Source organism: Chrysochloris asiatica, unplaced genomic scaffold, assembly GCF_000296735.1.
Source record: "Chrysochloris asiatica unplaced genomic scaffold, ChrAsi1.0 scaffold00119, whole genome shotgun sequence".
In the NCBI taxonomy this organism is placed as follows: Eukaryota; Metazoa; Chordata; class Mammalia; order Afrosoricida; family Chrysochloridae; genus Chrysochloris; species Chrysochloris asiatica.
This window is the reverse complement of record NW_006408637.1, coordinates 8,801,036-8,816,059: the sequence shown is the minus strand read 5'-3', so window position 1 is coordinate 8,816,059 and position 15,024 is coordinate 8,801,036. Positions and strand designations below refer to the sequence as shown.

At 43.9% G+C, this 15,024-nt stretch overlaps 1 protein-coding gene across 1 annotated transcript in view; it reads left to right on the top strand.

Annotated features, from left to right (window-relative positions):
- TAF5L (TAF5-like RNA polymerase II, p300/CBP-associated factor (PCAF)-associated factor, 65kDa) overlaps positions 1 to 15,024 on the top strand; it is a 38,719-nt gene that overhangs the window by 386 nt on the left and 23,309 nt on the right. Inside the window, exon 2 of the mRNA XM_006868574.1 lies at positions 10,624 to 10,768. Within this exon, the coding sequence (XP_006868636.1) occupies positions 10,627 to 10,768 (142 nt within the window). The 5' untranslated portion in view covers positions 10,624 to 10,626. The remainder of the gene's footprint in view (positions 1 to 10,623; positions 10,769 to 15,024) is intronic.

Sequence of the window (15,024 nt, the reverse complement as noted above, 5' to 3'; positions counted from 1 at the left end):
GGCCCCGCCGCCTGCAGCAGGAGGCGCTGCGCGCTCCCGCACCAGGCTGGCTCCGGGGGCCGGGGAAGTGAGGGAGGCGGCGGCCGGGAAGGGGTCGGAGCATGCAGCAGCCCGGAGTCCACGTCCAGATTGATTTTCAGGGAAAACGAAATGTCTTGGGGGCAAACTCTGGATGAAAGTTAGCACATGGCAGCAGCGCGTGTGACACTGGAGATCCCGAGTTACGTTCGCTGCGGGTCGGAGAGCCTGACCTTAACGCTGACAGCTGTGCAAAACGAGCCGGTGAAAGGATGGTCGTCTTGGTCCACCCCCGACGCTCCAGCCCCACGGCTTTTCGAAATTGGTCACACAGGAGTGCAGTGAGTTGATGGTTACAAACAGTGGTGTCATTTTAGAGTTAGCGGAAGTGGAGCACAGGCGAGCTTTATGCAATTCTTCTGTTGGTTATGAGAGCGTCGTTATAATGCGGATCTTACCCCTTGTATTGTTCTGGGATCACCAACGACATCTGCCAATCCCGTTTAATTTCGTTTTAAATTGCCTAAACTCTGACCTTGGAGATTGCAATCTCGGAATGGTAACTGCCTCTAACAAGCACTTCCTTGGGCTCTGTGTTGAGATCAGTCACTAGCGTGGACCCGAGCAAAGAGGGGGCCTGTTCCCTTAGTCTCCACTGTCCAGTATCAGCCTGATCCTTAAACTGTGGGAAGGTTGATGTAGTGGATAGAGCGGTGTGTCCAAATAGACCTGGAGTTGAAACCTTGAAACCTCTCTGGGGCTTACTTGGTTGGTGGGTGCCATCAAAGTAGAATTTACCTATAGAATTTTATAGGCTGAGCTCTGGTAGTGTAGTGGTTACAAATCGGGCTGCTAATCTAACAGTCAGCAGTTCGCAATTACCAGCAGGAGAAAGATGAGGTTTTCTGCTCTGCTAAAGATTTACAGCCTTGCAGGGTCGTTATGAGTTGGAACGGACTCCACGTCACATAACAACAACAATGTTTCATTAGAAGGAGAGTCCTGGTGTGACGCTGTAGGATAAATACTAGGCTGCTAACCACTGGTTGGCAGTTCAAATCTATCAACTGCTTCTTGGAAACCCTTTCTATACAGAGTCGCTACCTGTCAGTAACAACTAGATGGCACTTAGCAGCAACAAGATCAGATCTTTAGAGGAGCACAGTGTTCACCCACAGAGCTACTGAGGGTTCAAACTGCTGAGCCATCCAGTAGCAGTGGAGTATGGAACTTTCACACCAGCAGGGCTCCTTGAAGGGCTTTAGTTTGCTCATCTGTAAAATGGGGTGATTCCTGATAACTTGAAAGTGGAGTTTCATACAGGTCCCCAAAAAAAGAATATGTGAAAATGCCTGACCCGTAAAAGACACTGTAAATCTTTGTTCTTGGGTGCAGTTGAGATAGTACCAACTTCCAGGGACCCCATGCCTGGTCCTGCAGCATCCTCACAGTTGTTCCTGAGTTTGAGTCAACTGTTGTGCAAACCCATCTTGTCGGTGGTATTCCTTTTTCAGAGACCCACTGCTTTAATAACATGATGCTCTTCTACCGGAACTAGTCTCTCCTGAAATCATAATCCAAAGTGCATGAGACAATGTCTTGCCATTCTTGCTTCTAAGGAACATTTTGACTGTGAGTTTTCCATGACAAATTTGTTGGTTCTTCAGACCATTCTATAGCCTTTGCTAACACAGTCATTCAAATTCAAATTCCTCTGTCTTCTTTATTCATTGTGCAGCTTTTGCATGCATAGGAAGCAATTGAAAACACCGTGGCTGGGGTCAGGCACACCTCAGACCTCAAAATGGCATCTTTGCTCTTGAACACTTCAAAGAGGTCTTTTGCAGCAGATTTGCCCAATGCAATACATCCTGTAATTTCTTGAATGCTGCTTCCGTGGGAGTGATTGTGGAGCCAAGTAAAAGGAAATCCTTGACACCTGCAATCTTTTCTTCATTTATAATGATTTTATTTATTGGTCCAGGTGTGAGAATTTTTGTTTTCTTTATACTGAAGTGTAGTTCATACTGAAAGCTGTATTCTTTGATCTTCATCAGCAAGTGCTTCAAGTCAACTATATTTTCAGCAAGCAACGTTGTGTCATATATATATCACAGGTTGTTAATGAGTCTTCCTCCAGTCCTGATGCCATGGTCTTCTTCATGTAGTCCAGCTTCTTGGATTATTTGCTCAGCAAAATACATTATAGATTTCTTGTAAGCCTAGTTTTTTATGTTAAATGTGATGCATACTAGCTTTGGTTTTCCTTATGAATTATAAATTTTTCTTGCCTTGAAAATCAGTGTTAACTGGAAAACTAGAAGATAGCCTTGCTTTGAATATTTTTCTTTTTCATGAACAGTCCATCAACTTAGTGTCTCTTGGGATCGATTTGTTTCCCCTGCCTCTAAATGTAGTGTCTATATGTGTTTCTGTAACTGTGAAAGACTCACTTCTCCACCAGTGACTTTGCCACCCTGTAGACTACTGCAAGTAAAAGAATTAATAATTGGATACATAGCAAGAATCTCATTTAACCAAAAATACAAGATGGGAAAAAATTCATCTATTTTAAACATATATTGAAAATTGTTGTTGTTGTTGTTGTTAAGTGCCGTTGAGTCGTGTCCGACCCATAGCGACCCTGTACAGGGTTTCCGAGGGTGTAAATCTTTACGGGAGTAGAAAGCCTGATCTTTCTCCCGCGGAGCAGCTGGTAGTTTCGAACCGCTGACCTTAAGGTTCGCAGCCCGATTCGTAACCACTACGATAAAATTAGGGGAGAAAAATACATTTAAAGCCCAGCTATCAGTAGAAGATTTGGTGAGGATAAAAAGGTAGCGAGTTTACCTGGTTGTTTTTAAACTCACTTAGGTTGTTGTCGTTGTTAAGTACCGTTGAGTACTTCCCACTGATAGTGGCCCTGTATAGTGTTCCCAAGGCTGTAAATCTTTATGGGGAGCAGAAAGCCTCATCTTTCTCCCATGGAACAACTGATCGGTTCGAACTGCTGACCTTGAAGTTAGCAGTCAGCTCATATCTGCTATACTACCCGGGCTCCTTGAACTCAATTTTAACTGCCATCTTATTCTACAGTACTCTGTTGGCGTTTCAAGGAATTGTGTAGTACACAGTCTGTCATGTTAGCGGTGGGAGTACCTTCTTCCTAAATGCTCTTCTAACCAACCATATGCATTGTAGGTGAGGTTACGATGCAACCTGTTGTCACTGACAAGATTGACTTGGATAGATTATCATTCTCCTCATCTTCAGAGTATACCTGGGTTCCTTGTATCCTTGCATCCTCATATTTTGCACCATTATTACTTTGAGACAGGAAGATGGTCATGTTCTGATTTTCATAGTAGATTTATTACCACATTAGCTAATTAGTTGTTGTTAAGTGCTGTCGAGTGGGTTCCAACTCATATGACCCTGTACAGGGTTTCCGAGGAGCAGCTGGTGGGTCTGACTGCCCACCTGGTGGTTCGCAGTCCAGTGCTAATCCTACAGCACCACACCAGGAGTCCGCCTGAATGGTAGGCAACTTAAAATTAAGGATGGTGAGTCGTGTCTCCCGTACTTTACACATATTACAGGAGGGACCTGGACAAGGACATTATACTTGGTCAAGTGGAGAGTCCGTGAAAGCGAAGAAGAACCCCAAGGGAGATGGGTTGGCACAGTGGCAGCAGCAGTTGGCTCAAAAGTGACAGAAACTGTGAGGATGGCACAGGCCTAGGCTGGGTGTCCCCACTGATTCCACAGCATCTCAGAACAGCAACATGGATTTGTGTCAAAATCTTCATTTTAATTTCCAGAAATCATCATATAAAGAACCTATGATCCTCTGGTTTTATTTTTAGGATTTACAGTATCCAAATTGATACAGTATAAATTGATAACTGATGTGGTACTTTGGGCTAATGCGCCAGACTACAAAGTCAGTTTGAACCACGAGCTCAGCGGTTCAAGCTTACCAGCTGCTCCTTGGAGACCCTATACAGAGTCACTATGGGAGGCACTGACTCAACGGCACTTAACAACAATAAACATAAATTGAAAAGTATGGGAAAACCTAATATGGTAATAAAGATTGTGTTATATACAAGCCTAATTTAAATTTTAAAGATTATAATATAGGAGAAACTAAGCTGATAACTTTAAGATGCAGTGTTAGTCTCGCTACTGAGGATTAGTCAAGAGTGGGGTCTCTTTTAAAGACTGTGTGTGTATTTCACTGTATCCACTTACGGCTTTTAAACCAAAAAGAAAACAAGCCAACGCCACTGCCTTCAAGTTCATTCCAATTCATAGTGACCGCACACAAGACCAAGCCCCCTGCCCCTAATGGTTCCTAACCTCACCTTTCACCCCCAGGGTGGTTGGTGGTGTGAAGTGCCCACTTTGTGGTTACCCACAGCACCTCCAGGGTTTCTTTCATGGGTTTTGAGGGTGGTTGTGTGCCTTAGAGTAAATTCCAACTCAGAGCAACCCTGTATCGGGTTTCGGAGATTTTCATTCTTTACTGGAGCAGAAAGCTGCATTTTTCTTCTGCAGAGTGACTGGTAGTTTTAAACTGCTGGCTGGTGGCTACAGTCTAACTCGAAACCCACTCCGCTACCAGGGTTCCTTGTAGAGTTGTTTTTGCTGTTAAGTGCCATCAAGTTGATTTCCACTCACATTGAGGGTTTCCGAGGAACAGCTGGTGGATTTGAACTGCCAACCTTGTGGTTCAAACCATCCTTGCAGTCCAGTGCATTCTACTGCAGCACCACAGTGTCATCATTAGTCATGGTGGGGAAAACGGATTTCTCTGAAGAACTTTGATTAAATATTAATTTCTCATGAAATATATGTACATTGGAATAAAATCAAGTCCCACTGATGGGGTGATGGCTCTGCTCTGTCAGTTTGGCGTGGTTAGAAAAAAGTTAATGCCACAAGTCTTGCCCTGAAGATCTTTGACCTACAGCATGACCACTGTCCAGCCTTAGGAAAGGGCAGTCGTCATAAAATGGTGGTTTTATGATCTAGAAAACTGTTTGGGGCAGCTAGTTTAAGTAAATTTATTATAATCCATATTTACTAATTAATTTCTAGCTCTCTGAAATATGGCCAGTTTTTACTACTGTTCATTCTTACCCCTTCTGTTTACTTCTCCATGTCGTCCCTACCCTCTTCCCAGACAAGTATGGACATGGTCCCACCTTGAGGACATTGTCATTACAGGACAACTGCTCCCTGTAACGTACCTTCCTATTGGTGGTTTTCCTATCAGAGAGATAATCTCTTACCCCTATCTGATTTTGAATGCTAATGAACCCTAATTGATGCACACTATGGGCTAGAAAATCTGGAAACGGTTTAGTCTCAGCTAGACTATGAGTCACAGACTGGTTTGGAAGAGTTTGTAGACTAGGAGTTCTTGAAGCCACGTTAAACGCCGCTTCCGTAAGCTGAGGAAGGGGAGAGTTGGGCTGACTAACCTTGATTTGGGGCCAAACTGGGACAGGACAGTACTGCCACAGCCTGTGTATGAATTAAGACATGTGTTCAGTAAATATAATGCTGTTCGGAGTCTCCAGACCAAGGTTGTTTATACACAGACACGTGCGCGCCAATCTGTGTAGCCTGTTTACATAACTACTGATAGTCAAACTGAAAAAGTAATACTTGCTTTTTCTCTTTCTCTTTGTTAAGTGCTGGCCGGTTGGTTCCGAATCACAATGATTCTGAGGAGCAGCTGATGAGTTTGAACTGCTGACCCTGTGGTTCACAGTCCAATGCTTATCCTGCAGCCAGCACTACACCAGGAGTCCAGCCTGTTCTTGTTAGGTTCCAACTCATAGAGAACCAGTGTAGGGTTTCCGAGGAATTTGAACCATGCAGTTTCAATGACCTTGAAGTCTAGTGTTTGTCCTCCAGTACTACAAGCAGTGTTATATGCCCTCACTAATAGAAAAATGCAGGGAGTCCCTACTTTCTAAGTATCAGAGCCCAATAATAACAATTAAAAATCTTAATTTAAAAATTAGATCATCTAAGGAACCCTTCTTCTTGGATCAACTATCAACACTCATGGAAGCAGCAGTCAAGAGATCAGACAACATATTGCATTGGGCAAATCTGCTGCACAGGAACTTTTTAAAATATTGAAGAGCAGAGATGTCAGCTTGAGGACTAAGGTGCACCTGACCCAAGCCATGGTATTTTCAATAACCTCATATGGATGCGAAAGCTGGACAGGGAATAAGGAAGATCGTAGAAGAATTGATGCTTTTGAGTTGTGGTGTTGGAGGAGAATACTGAGAGTGCCATGGGCTGCCAAAGGAATGAATAGATCTGTTTTGGAAGAAATGCAGCCAGAGTGCTCCTTGGAGGCCAGGATGGCTAAGCTTTGTCTCTGATACTTTGGACATATTGTCAGGAGGGGACAGTCGCTGGAGAAGGATGTCGTGCTGGGTAAGATGGAGGGTCAGAGAAAAAGAGGAAGACAGAAGACCCCCAACGAGATGTATCAGCCAGGTGGCATCATAGATGGACTCAAGTGTGGCAGCGGTAGTGAGGTTGGCCCAGGATTGGACATTGTTTCGTTCTGCTGTGCATGGGGTCGCTATGAGTCGATTCCGACTCAATGGCACCTGACAACAACAACAACAACAAGGAGCCCTTAGATGAGGGTTTAAGGAAAGTCCTCGTGTGGCGCTGTCGATTAATGCGCCAGACTGCAAAGCCGTTTGAACTGCAAGGTCGGCAGTTCAAGCTTACCAGTCGCTCCTCAGAAACCCTGTATAGGGTCGCTATGGGTCCGAATCAACTCGATGGCATTTGGAACAACAAGGATCCCTGGTGGTACAATGGTTAAGCACCCAGCTCTTAACCCAAAGGTCAGAAGTTCAAACCTACCAGCTGCTTCCTGGGAAGACCACTTGGCTGTTCTTCATCTGTAGGGCTTCTAGCGGTTCGGCTGTCCTGTGGAGTCACTTTGAGGCAGAACTGACTTGTGGCCGTGAGTTTACTCAGCGAAAGAATACTGCAAGCTCTCTCCAGGTTTGAAACTGAGGACTTACGTGCACAACCCACAGTTAAAAACCAACCCCTCTGTAAAGCGTTTTATTAAAATTTTCAGGTGCATAAATGATTCCTGGTGTGGTGCTGTAGCATAAGCACTGTACTGCTAACCACAAGGTCAGTGGCTCAAACCCACAGCAGCTACTCCTAGGAAACCCTATACAGGGTCCCTCCGTATGAGTCAGAACTGATTTGAGGGCGCTTAACAACACTAACATCGATGGCACTTAACAACAACAACAAAACACTAACAAATGGGTACTACTTTGTAGTGTGCACGCTAAGACGTTACTGTTATTGCTGTATTACGTCACAGATGGTTGTGGTCTCTGGAAGTGTTTCTTCAGTGCGCAGTATGCTGTATACTAAGACAGACATTTGAGTGGTAGACAGTAGATAAAAACCAGGCCTCAGGAGTGAGGCAGATTCCATAGTGAAAGGATGGTTCGATATTGGGAAATTCATTAGTACATGTCATTGCAAGCTGAATCTGAAATTACATCAGACCCAGTACTCATCCTCGGTTTTTTTGATCAAATGTCTTCTACTCCTTGCTAGTCCATTAATGGATCCATGAATAATGGGGTCCTGGTGCGGCACTGAACCACAAGGTCAGTTTGAGTTGCAAGGTTGGCAGTTCAAGCTCACCAGCAACTCCTCGGAAACCCTAGACAGGGTCACTGTGTGTTGGAACCGACTCAACGGCACTGAACTACAGCATAAATATAGTTTAAAATAGCATTGATGTTCGTGAGGAGTCCTGGCATGGCGCTGTGTGCTAATGTGCTAAACTACAAAGTCCCTTTGAACCACAAGGTTGTTGTTTCAAGCTCACTAGTAGCTCCTTGGAAACCCTAGACAGGGTCACTATGGGTCAGAAACAACTCAATGGCACTTGACGACAACAACATATGTATATGGGGGCTTCAAAAATTTTTTTATTATTTTTTTTGAAGCCCCCACATATATATAAAATGCCCTAGTCCTTAAGTTATTTAGCTATAAATACCTTTATTGGCGTTTGTATGTGGGTGCCCTTCACTATTTGCCCTGTCACAGGACTTTTTAAAGAATTGAAGTGTCTTCCAACTGTATTTGAAGAAGATATCATAGATCCACGAAAAGGGAAATGATTACTTGCAGATGATTTGGGGACACTTAATTTGTTTCAGCATCTGGTATCAAACATATATTTGATTATTCATCACACATAAACTAACAGAAATTGCAGATGGATGAAAATTAGATGTAAACTTGGAGCAATGTTTAAAGAAAAAAGTCAGTATCAGGTTTCTGGAAATGAACAAGTTTACTTTTTTTTTTCAAATGGAGATCACCAAGGGGAAAACCAGTTCAGAGAATTGAGAACTTCAATACAGCCAAAAGAATGATCAAAAATAGATAGTCCATATGCAAAGATGAGCGTTTAATAGTGGCTACTAGACATGGGGGAGTTGTGGTGTGGCGATGTGGGTTAATGCGCCAGACTGCAAGGTCAGCGGTTCAAGCTCACCAGTCGCTCCTCGGAAACCCTATGCACTGTCGCTTTGGGTCGGAACCGACTCAACGGCACTTAACAACAGCAACAACTAAACAACTAGAGAGGACACAGGATAAGAGTCACTAATTGTTTAGGTAGCACAGAGTTTTTTGTTTGTGGGGATGGAAAATTTGGCAATGGATATTGGTGATGGTTGCACCATATGATTGCTATAACCGATTCTGTTTTGTTGTATGCAACATGAAAAGTGTTGAAATGGCAAATATGCTCTCTGATTTTTTTCTTAAGGAAAGATATTCAGAATATATTGTGGAAAAAATCAAGATGCAGAACAGTATGTGTGCCTGATTCCATTAACATCTTAAAATCGTTACTATCTCTGAGGAATAGAGTGTGGCAACAGACAGGGAAAGAAACGTGTACATTTTACTTTATTTTTGAATTGTTTGGAATTTCTATTTTAAGCATGTATGTACCTTTATTTTGGGTTAATTTTAGATTGGCAGAAAAGCTGCAAAGCTAGTACAAAGAGTGTATACTCTTCACCCAGTTTGCATTATTATTAACATCTTCTATCCCCTTCCAGTTGCGTGAGCTTTGAATCATGGCGGCCCCAAGTGTTGCAGAGTAGAACTGCGCCTCAGTATTCTTGGTATTCTTACAGCATTTTTTTTATTTTTAAAGAGAAAGTAGATATACCACACAACTGGGAACTCTTGATTGAGACATTTCGAGAATATTGTTTTGACGGGGATATCACTTGTACATGGGTAACGTTGTATGCATTCCACAAATTGTAATGTTGAAGAGGAAAATATTTTTTACATGACAGAACCTAGAAAACGAATCCAACTACCATTGCTTCCTCTGAACTGCAGTATGCTTTACTTCGTTTCAGCTCCTGCCAATACTAAGGATCCCTGTCATTCTTGACAATAACTTCAGTATTCAGGGAGAATAGTTCTTTTTGTGAACCCTCAGATTCACTTGAATTATTCAGAACTAATTTACCATGGTTTAGCTCCTTTCTTCTTACTTTCCTTTTCTTTCCTGTAAGAATTTTTGAGACATCTTCCCACACCTATGTCTGTCCTCTTATGGCTTTGCTCTTCTTCTAAACCTGCTGGGATCAATAGGAAGTGAAAGAAGTACGCTGCTCCAATCCTTGGCCTCGTCCTGATAGCCTTTCCCTAATTATTTAAAATGTACGTGTATGTAACACTCCCCTTTCCCACTCATTTCCCATTTTCCAATTGCTGAATTTCTCAAGTCTGATTTTGTGCTTTCTGTTGCCTTCTGCCTAGTTTTTTGTTGGTTTGTTGGGGTGTGTTTTTTTTTTGTGGGGGGGGGGAGGTGCTGGCTCTTTCACTGCTAATTGACACCTCTCTCAGAGAGTAGGAGGGGAGACAAAAGGCCCTGAAATAAAAATTGGCTGCTGAGTCCTTGTTAGCATCTATAATGAAAAGTTTCATGGAGCTGATAGAAATTGTGGTATTAAATGAAGTCTGGGGATTATCTATGGCATTGTATTTTCTGTGCTATACCTGTTTTCCATATTGAACTTTGCTGTCTGTTCCCATAATGAGCTATCTTCTCGTACGCTGTATGCAGGACTCGTGGTGTGATGCTATAGTGGTCGGCAGTTCAAAACCACCAGCTGCTCCTCGGAGACCCTTTACAGGGTTGCTATGATTTAGGCTGACAGCACTTAGCAACAAGGCCTATGTAGGGTCACTGTTATTGTGTTGTTGTTGTGTGCCGTGGAGTCGGTTCTGACTCATAGCGTCACTGAGTACAGGGTTTCCGAGGCTGTAAATCTTTACTGGAGTAGAAAGCCTCATCTTTCTCCCGCGGAGCAGCTGGTAGTTTCGAACCGTTGACCTTAAGGTTCGCAGCCCGATTCGTAACCACTACGCTGCCAGAGCTCCTTATGTAGGGTCACTATGAGTCTGAAATTACTCAATGGCAGTGAGGTGGTACTTGGGAGTGTTGTGCTTCTCTCTCTATAGTATTTGTCTCTCTCTTTGGAGGTCATGAAACGAGTACGTACAGAACAGATTCAGATGGCAGTGTCCTCCTACCTCAAACGCCGACAATTTGTGGATTCAGAAGGCCCCCTAAAACAAGGACTGCGACTGTCACAGACTGCTGAAGAGATGGCAGCCAATATCACAGGTAATTGGGGTGCTGTCCTCCTGCGGTGGGTACGAAACTCCACTCATATATCTGTGGGGTAAACAGAAGAACAGTGAGGGAGCCACATCAAACCACGCTAATGGCCTTGGAGAAGGAAGTTGCCCGCCCTCCAAAGCCCGGCTCCAATGCCGCTGCTCAAAGCCTACGTTCATTCCCCACCTCAAAGGAGTATTTCATGCCTTAAAAGTTCCAAATGATTTGATCTGTGTGATGTTATGACAACTTTTTCTCTCTGTAAACTATTATCCCATAAGCTCCTTGAGGACAGGATCTTTCCACAGATCCCCTCATCTGTCATGGAACCTCATACATGAAAATCAGTTGTTAGGTGAATGCAGATTTGGGAACCAATGGTTGGAAATAGTGATATTTTAAATATATGTTCCTGGGCGTTTTAACGTGTTTGTCTTTGCTTTGAAATCAGGTTTTATTTTAGAAAAAAACTTAGCTTGAATCCATTGGAATAACAAATAATTGTTACTTAACTGCTGTTTGAGTTCCAGTTTTTATTGGAATTTATGTGCTGGAGTTTTTTGTTTTTATTCCGGCAGAGCTTTCGGGTGATTGTGTGCGACTTGAATGTGCGTAGAGTTAGCAAAGCTTTCTTTCTATAGCTCAGTCCTGATTCCCCTTCGCAGCTGCTCAGACTGCGGCCTTCTCTCTTGTTCCTAGCCTTCTTCTCTTAAAAGATTCTGTTACCATCAGTTCCATCCCAAGAAGTGGTTTTAAAGGACAAAAATGTATTTCCTCACAACTTAGCAGTCTAGGAATCTGACTCTAGGGGAAGGGTCTTTCTCTGTCGGCTCTGTGGAAGATCCTTGTCTCAGGGCTTCTGTAACCCCAGCATGCCTTGGTTCCCTGGAGATCTACACGTGGCATCTAGCTTTCCTCCGTTTCTACTCATTCAGTGCTCTCTCTGTCTAATCTGCTCTTTTTATATCTCAAAAGTCCTTGGGTTTAAGTGATAACAACTTCAGTATACAAAGAAAGCCCTGTTTCCAAATGGGATTGTGCCACAGGTATAGTGGTGAGGATTCCAGCACGTATTTGGGAAGGCGCAATTCATTTTACAACACACTTTATTGTGCTTGCTGTAGGAAATGAGTAGTGAAACAGTATAAACCAGAATGTCCTCAAAAGAGGAGTGCCTGATTCTGAGATAGTAGAAGCAGCTTACTTGGACATCTGCCTTCTTGGCCTTTAGGGTTAGAGTCACCCATTATGCCTTGCCTTCAAAATCCTTGGAGTTGCCTTTGACAAAAATAAGGCCACATAGTAGGCTGCTGCTGTTTCAAGTGTCCACAAGTCCGTTCCAATTCATAGTGCCCCAGTGTCGTGTTTTTGATGAGCAGCTGGTGGGTGTGAACCACCAGCCTTGTCGTTAGCAGCTCAGTGCTCACCCTACATACAGCACCACACTAAGACTCCAGAGAACAGGCTAGCCGTAGATTAGTAGGTGCCTTATTATTTCTAATAGGATATGCGATTTACCAGGTTTTGATCCCACCGTAGAATCATTTCTCCTGAACTTGCCCTCACAGCCTGTAATACTTACTGATAACCTGCTGCCCCGTGGTGATTAGAGTGTGCCGACAGTAATTCCATGCTGTTGTTGATAGGAACTAGGAAGGAACTGTATTGAACAGTGTTACGAAGCAGTATTCTTACTAGTTGTCTTAAGAGATTCATTTTTGGTTTTTTCTGGGAAAACAGCAGGGAAAGTGAGGAGTATGAAGTGTGATTATCATCCATTTTAGCATTTTTTCCTAAGTCTTTCAGTTCATTGACTAATCTAAATAATCATGTATTCATTAAGCCTCTCCAGAGGTCTAGTGGTTCCTAGCACATAGTGTTGTTGTTGTTGTTGTTAAGTGCTGTCAATTCAATTTCGACTCTTAGCAACCCTGTATGGGGTTTCAAAGGAGTGGCTAGTGAATTTGGACCACTGACCTTGTGGTTCAAACCAACCTTGCAGTCCAGTGTTAATCCTACAGTACCGCATCAGAATTATAGTTGTTGTTAAGTACCATAGAGTCATTTCTAACTCATAGCGACCCTGTATAGGGTTTCTGAGTATCAGCTTGTGGGTCCTACAGTGCCACACCATTAATTGTCATGTTGTTGTTGTTGAGTGCCTTGGAGTCAGTTCAGACTCAGAGTGACCACCCTGTATAGGGTTTCCAGCGAGTGGCTGGTGAGCTTGAACCACCAACCAACCTTGCAGATCATACCAACCTTGCAGTCCAGCGCATTAGCCCACAGCACCACAGAAAGAATGAGCTGAGATTCTCAAGTGCCATTAAGAACTGCCAGTGGGGAGGGTGATCACTCTGGTGGCCTTGTTGAATGGTAATGTCTAGATTAGAGTCAGAGAAGCCAGTTAGACGTAATAATGGCAATCCAGGTAAGAAGTGAGGAAAGCCTGAGTTAAGGTCATGATAATAGGGATGGATGGACAGGGGTAGGTTTTAGGCATTTATAAGACTTACCTGGTGTGGCGCTGTGGGTTAAAGCACTAGACCACAAGTTCGGTTTGAACTACAAGGTCAGTGGCTCAAACTCACCGATCACTCCTTGGAAACCCTATACAGGGTCGCTAAGAGTTGGAACCAACTCCAAGGCACTCAACAACGTAGACTCCTGTTGTGGTGCTGTAGGATCAGCACTGGACTGCAAACCATAAGGTTAGTAGTTCAAACCCACCAGCTGCTCCTTGGAAACCTCATACAGGGTTGCTGTGAGTTGGAACCGACTCGATAACACTTAATAACAACAAGGGGCCCTGGTTGTGCACTGGTTCAGCGCTCAGCTACTAACCAAAAAGTTGGCTGTTCGAACACACCAGCCACCCACAGGAGAAGGATGTAGCAGTCTGCATCCAAAAGCTGACCGTCTTGGACCCACGCTGGGCATTTCTTCTCTGTGCTGGAGGGTGGCTGTGAGTCCATTGGCTTTGGGTTTGGGTTTGTACAGGACTTAATGGCTGATTCAACTGGGCCAGCATGAAGAAGAGGGAGGAATTCTATGTGCAGATTTCTAAGAAATCCCCCTGCTTCTGGCTGTTTCCCCTCTGCATTCCGCCAGGCCGTGGACCTCTGAGTTCTAGTAGGATAAATGGACTCTGGTTTGGCCCTCCACAGTCTTAGTGCATTAATTCCCATTCCTCAATCCATTTGGCTATCCACCACTGCCATCGAGTCATTTCTGACACATAGCAAATATATGGGACAGACTCGAGCTGCTCCTTAGGTTCTCTGAGACTGTAAATCTTGAAGGGAACAGACATCTTTATCCTGCAGGGGAACTGGCAGGTGTGAACTGGTGATCTTGTGGTTAGCAGCCCAATACTGCCCACTGCACCACCACATTCATATTCCATCTTCTACAAATGTGTGCGTGTTACCCAGTTTGCAGCTAACCATGGCTTTTTTAATGTAAATGAAGTATATGCTGACATGGTGAATGTTGAGACTCCAGTTCTCTTCTCCTACTTCAGCTTCCCAAAACACTGGCAGCCAGGCCTGTCTCCTTCAGAAAGGGAATTAAGAGACTCTTCCCTAGAGAGGCTGAGCAGCCTCGGAAAACAAGCCCCACACATGTTGACATTGGGAAATGACCCATCCAGGCCCTCATAGTTGACAAACTGTGTCCATGTACAGAGAGTTCTTCAGCTCATTAGTGCTAGGAGTTGGCCACAAGGGTGTGGCTCTGGGGGCTAATGCTCAGACTGCAAAGCCGTTTGAACTGCAAGATCAGTGGTTCAAGCTCATCAGCTGCTCCTTGGAAACCCTATATCAGGGTCGCTATGGCTTGGAATTGACTCAACAGGACTTAACAACAGCAACAAAATAACAAGTGTATCTAATATGAAAGAAACAAGGGAGGAAAAAAGAAACAAAACCAAACCCAGAGACTTGCAGAAGTATTCATAGTAACAAAAAGACAGAAACAAATTAAGTGCCCATAACTGGATGGATGGATAAGTATAATGTGGAACATGTACACAACAGAATACTATACTCAGGGATCAAGAAAAAGGAGTTCCCAAATTCAGCCTAGGAGTGGAGGTCCCTGGGACCATCAAGGGAGAAGAGCAGAGAGCGGGACCCTACCCAGAGAAGCAGTGATGCCTGAAATGGAGCCAGAGATGATGACGTGGAGCGATGGAGCAGCTGGAGACTTTAGATCCAGAGAGGGAGAACGACTGTGTGCTGAAGATTGGGGGGGCACAGGGG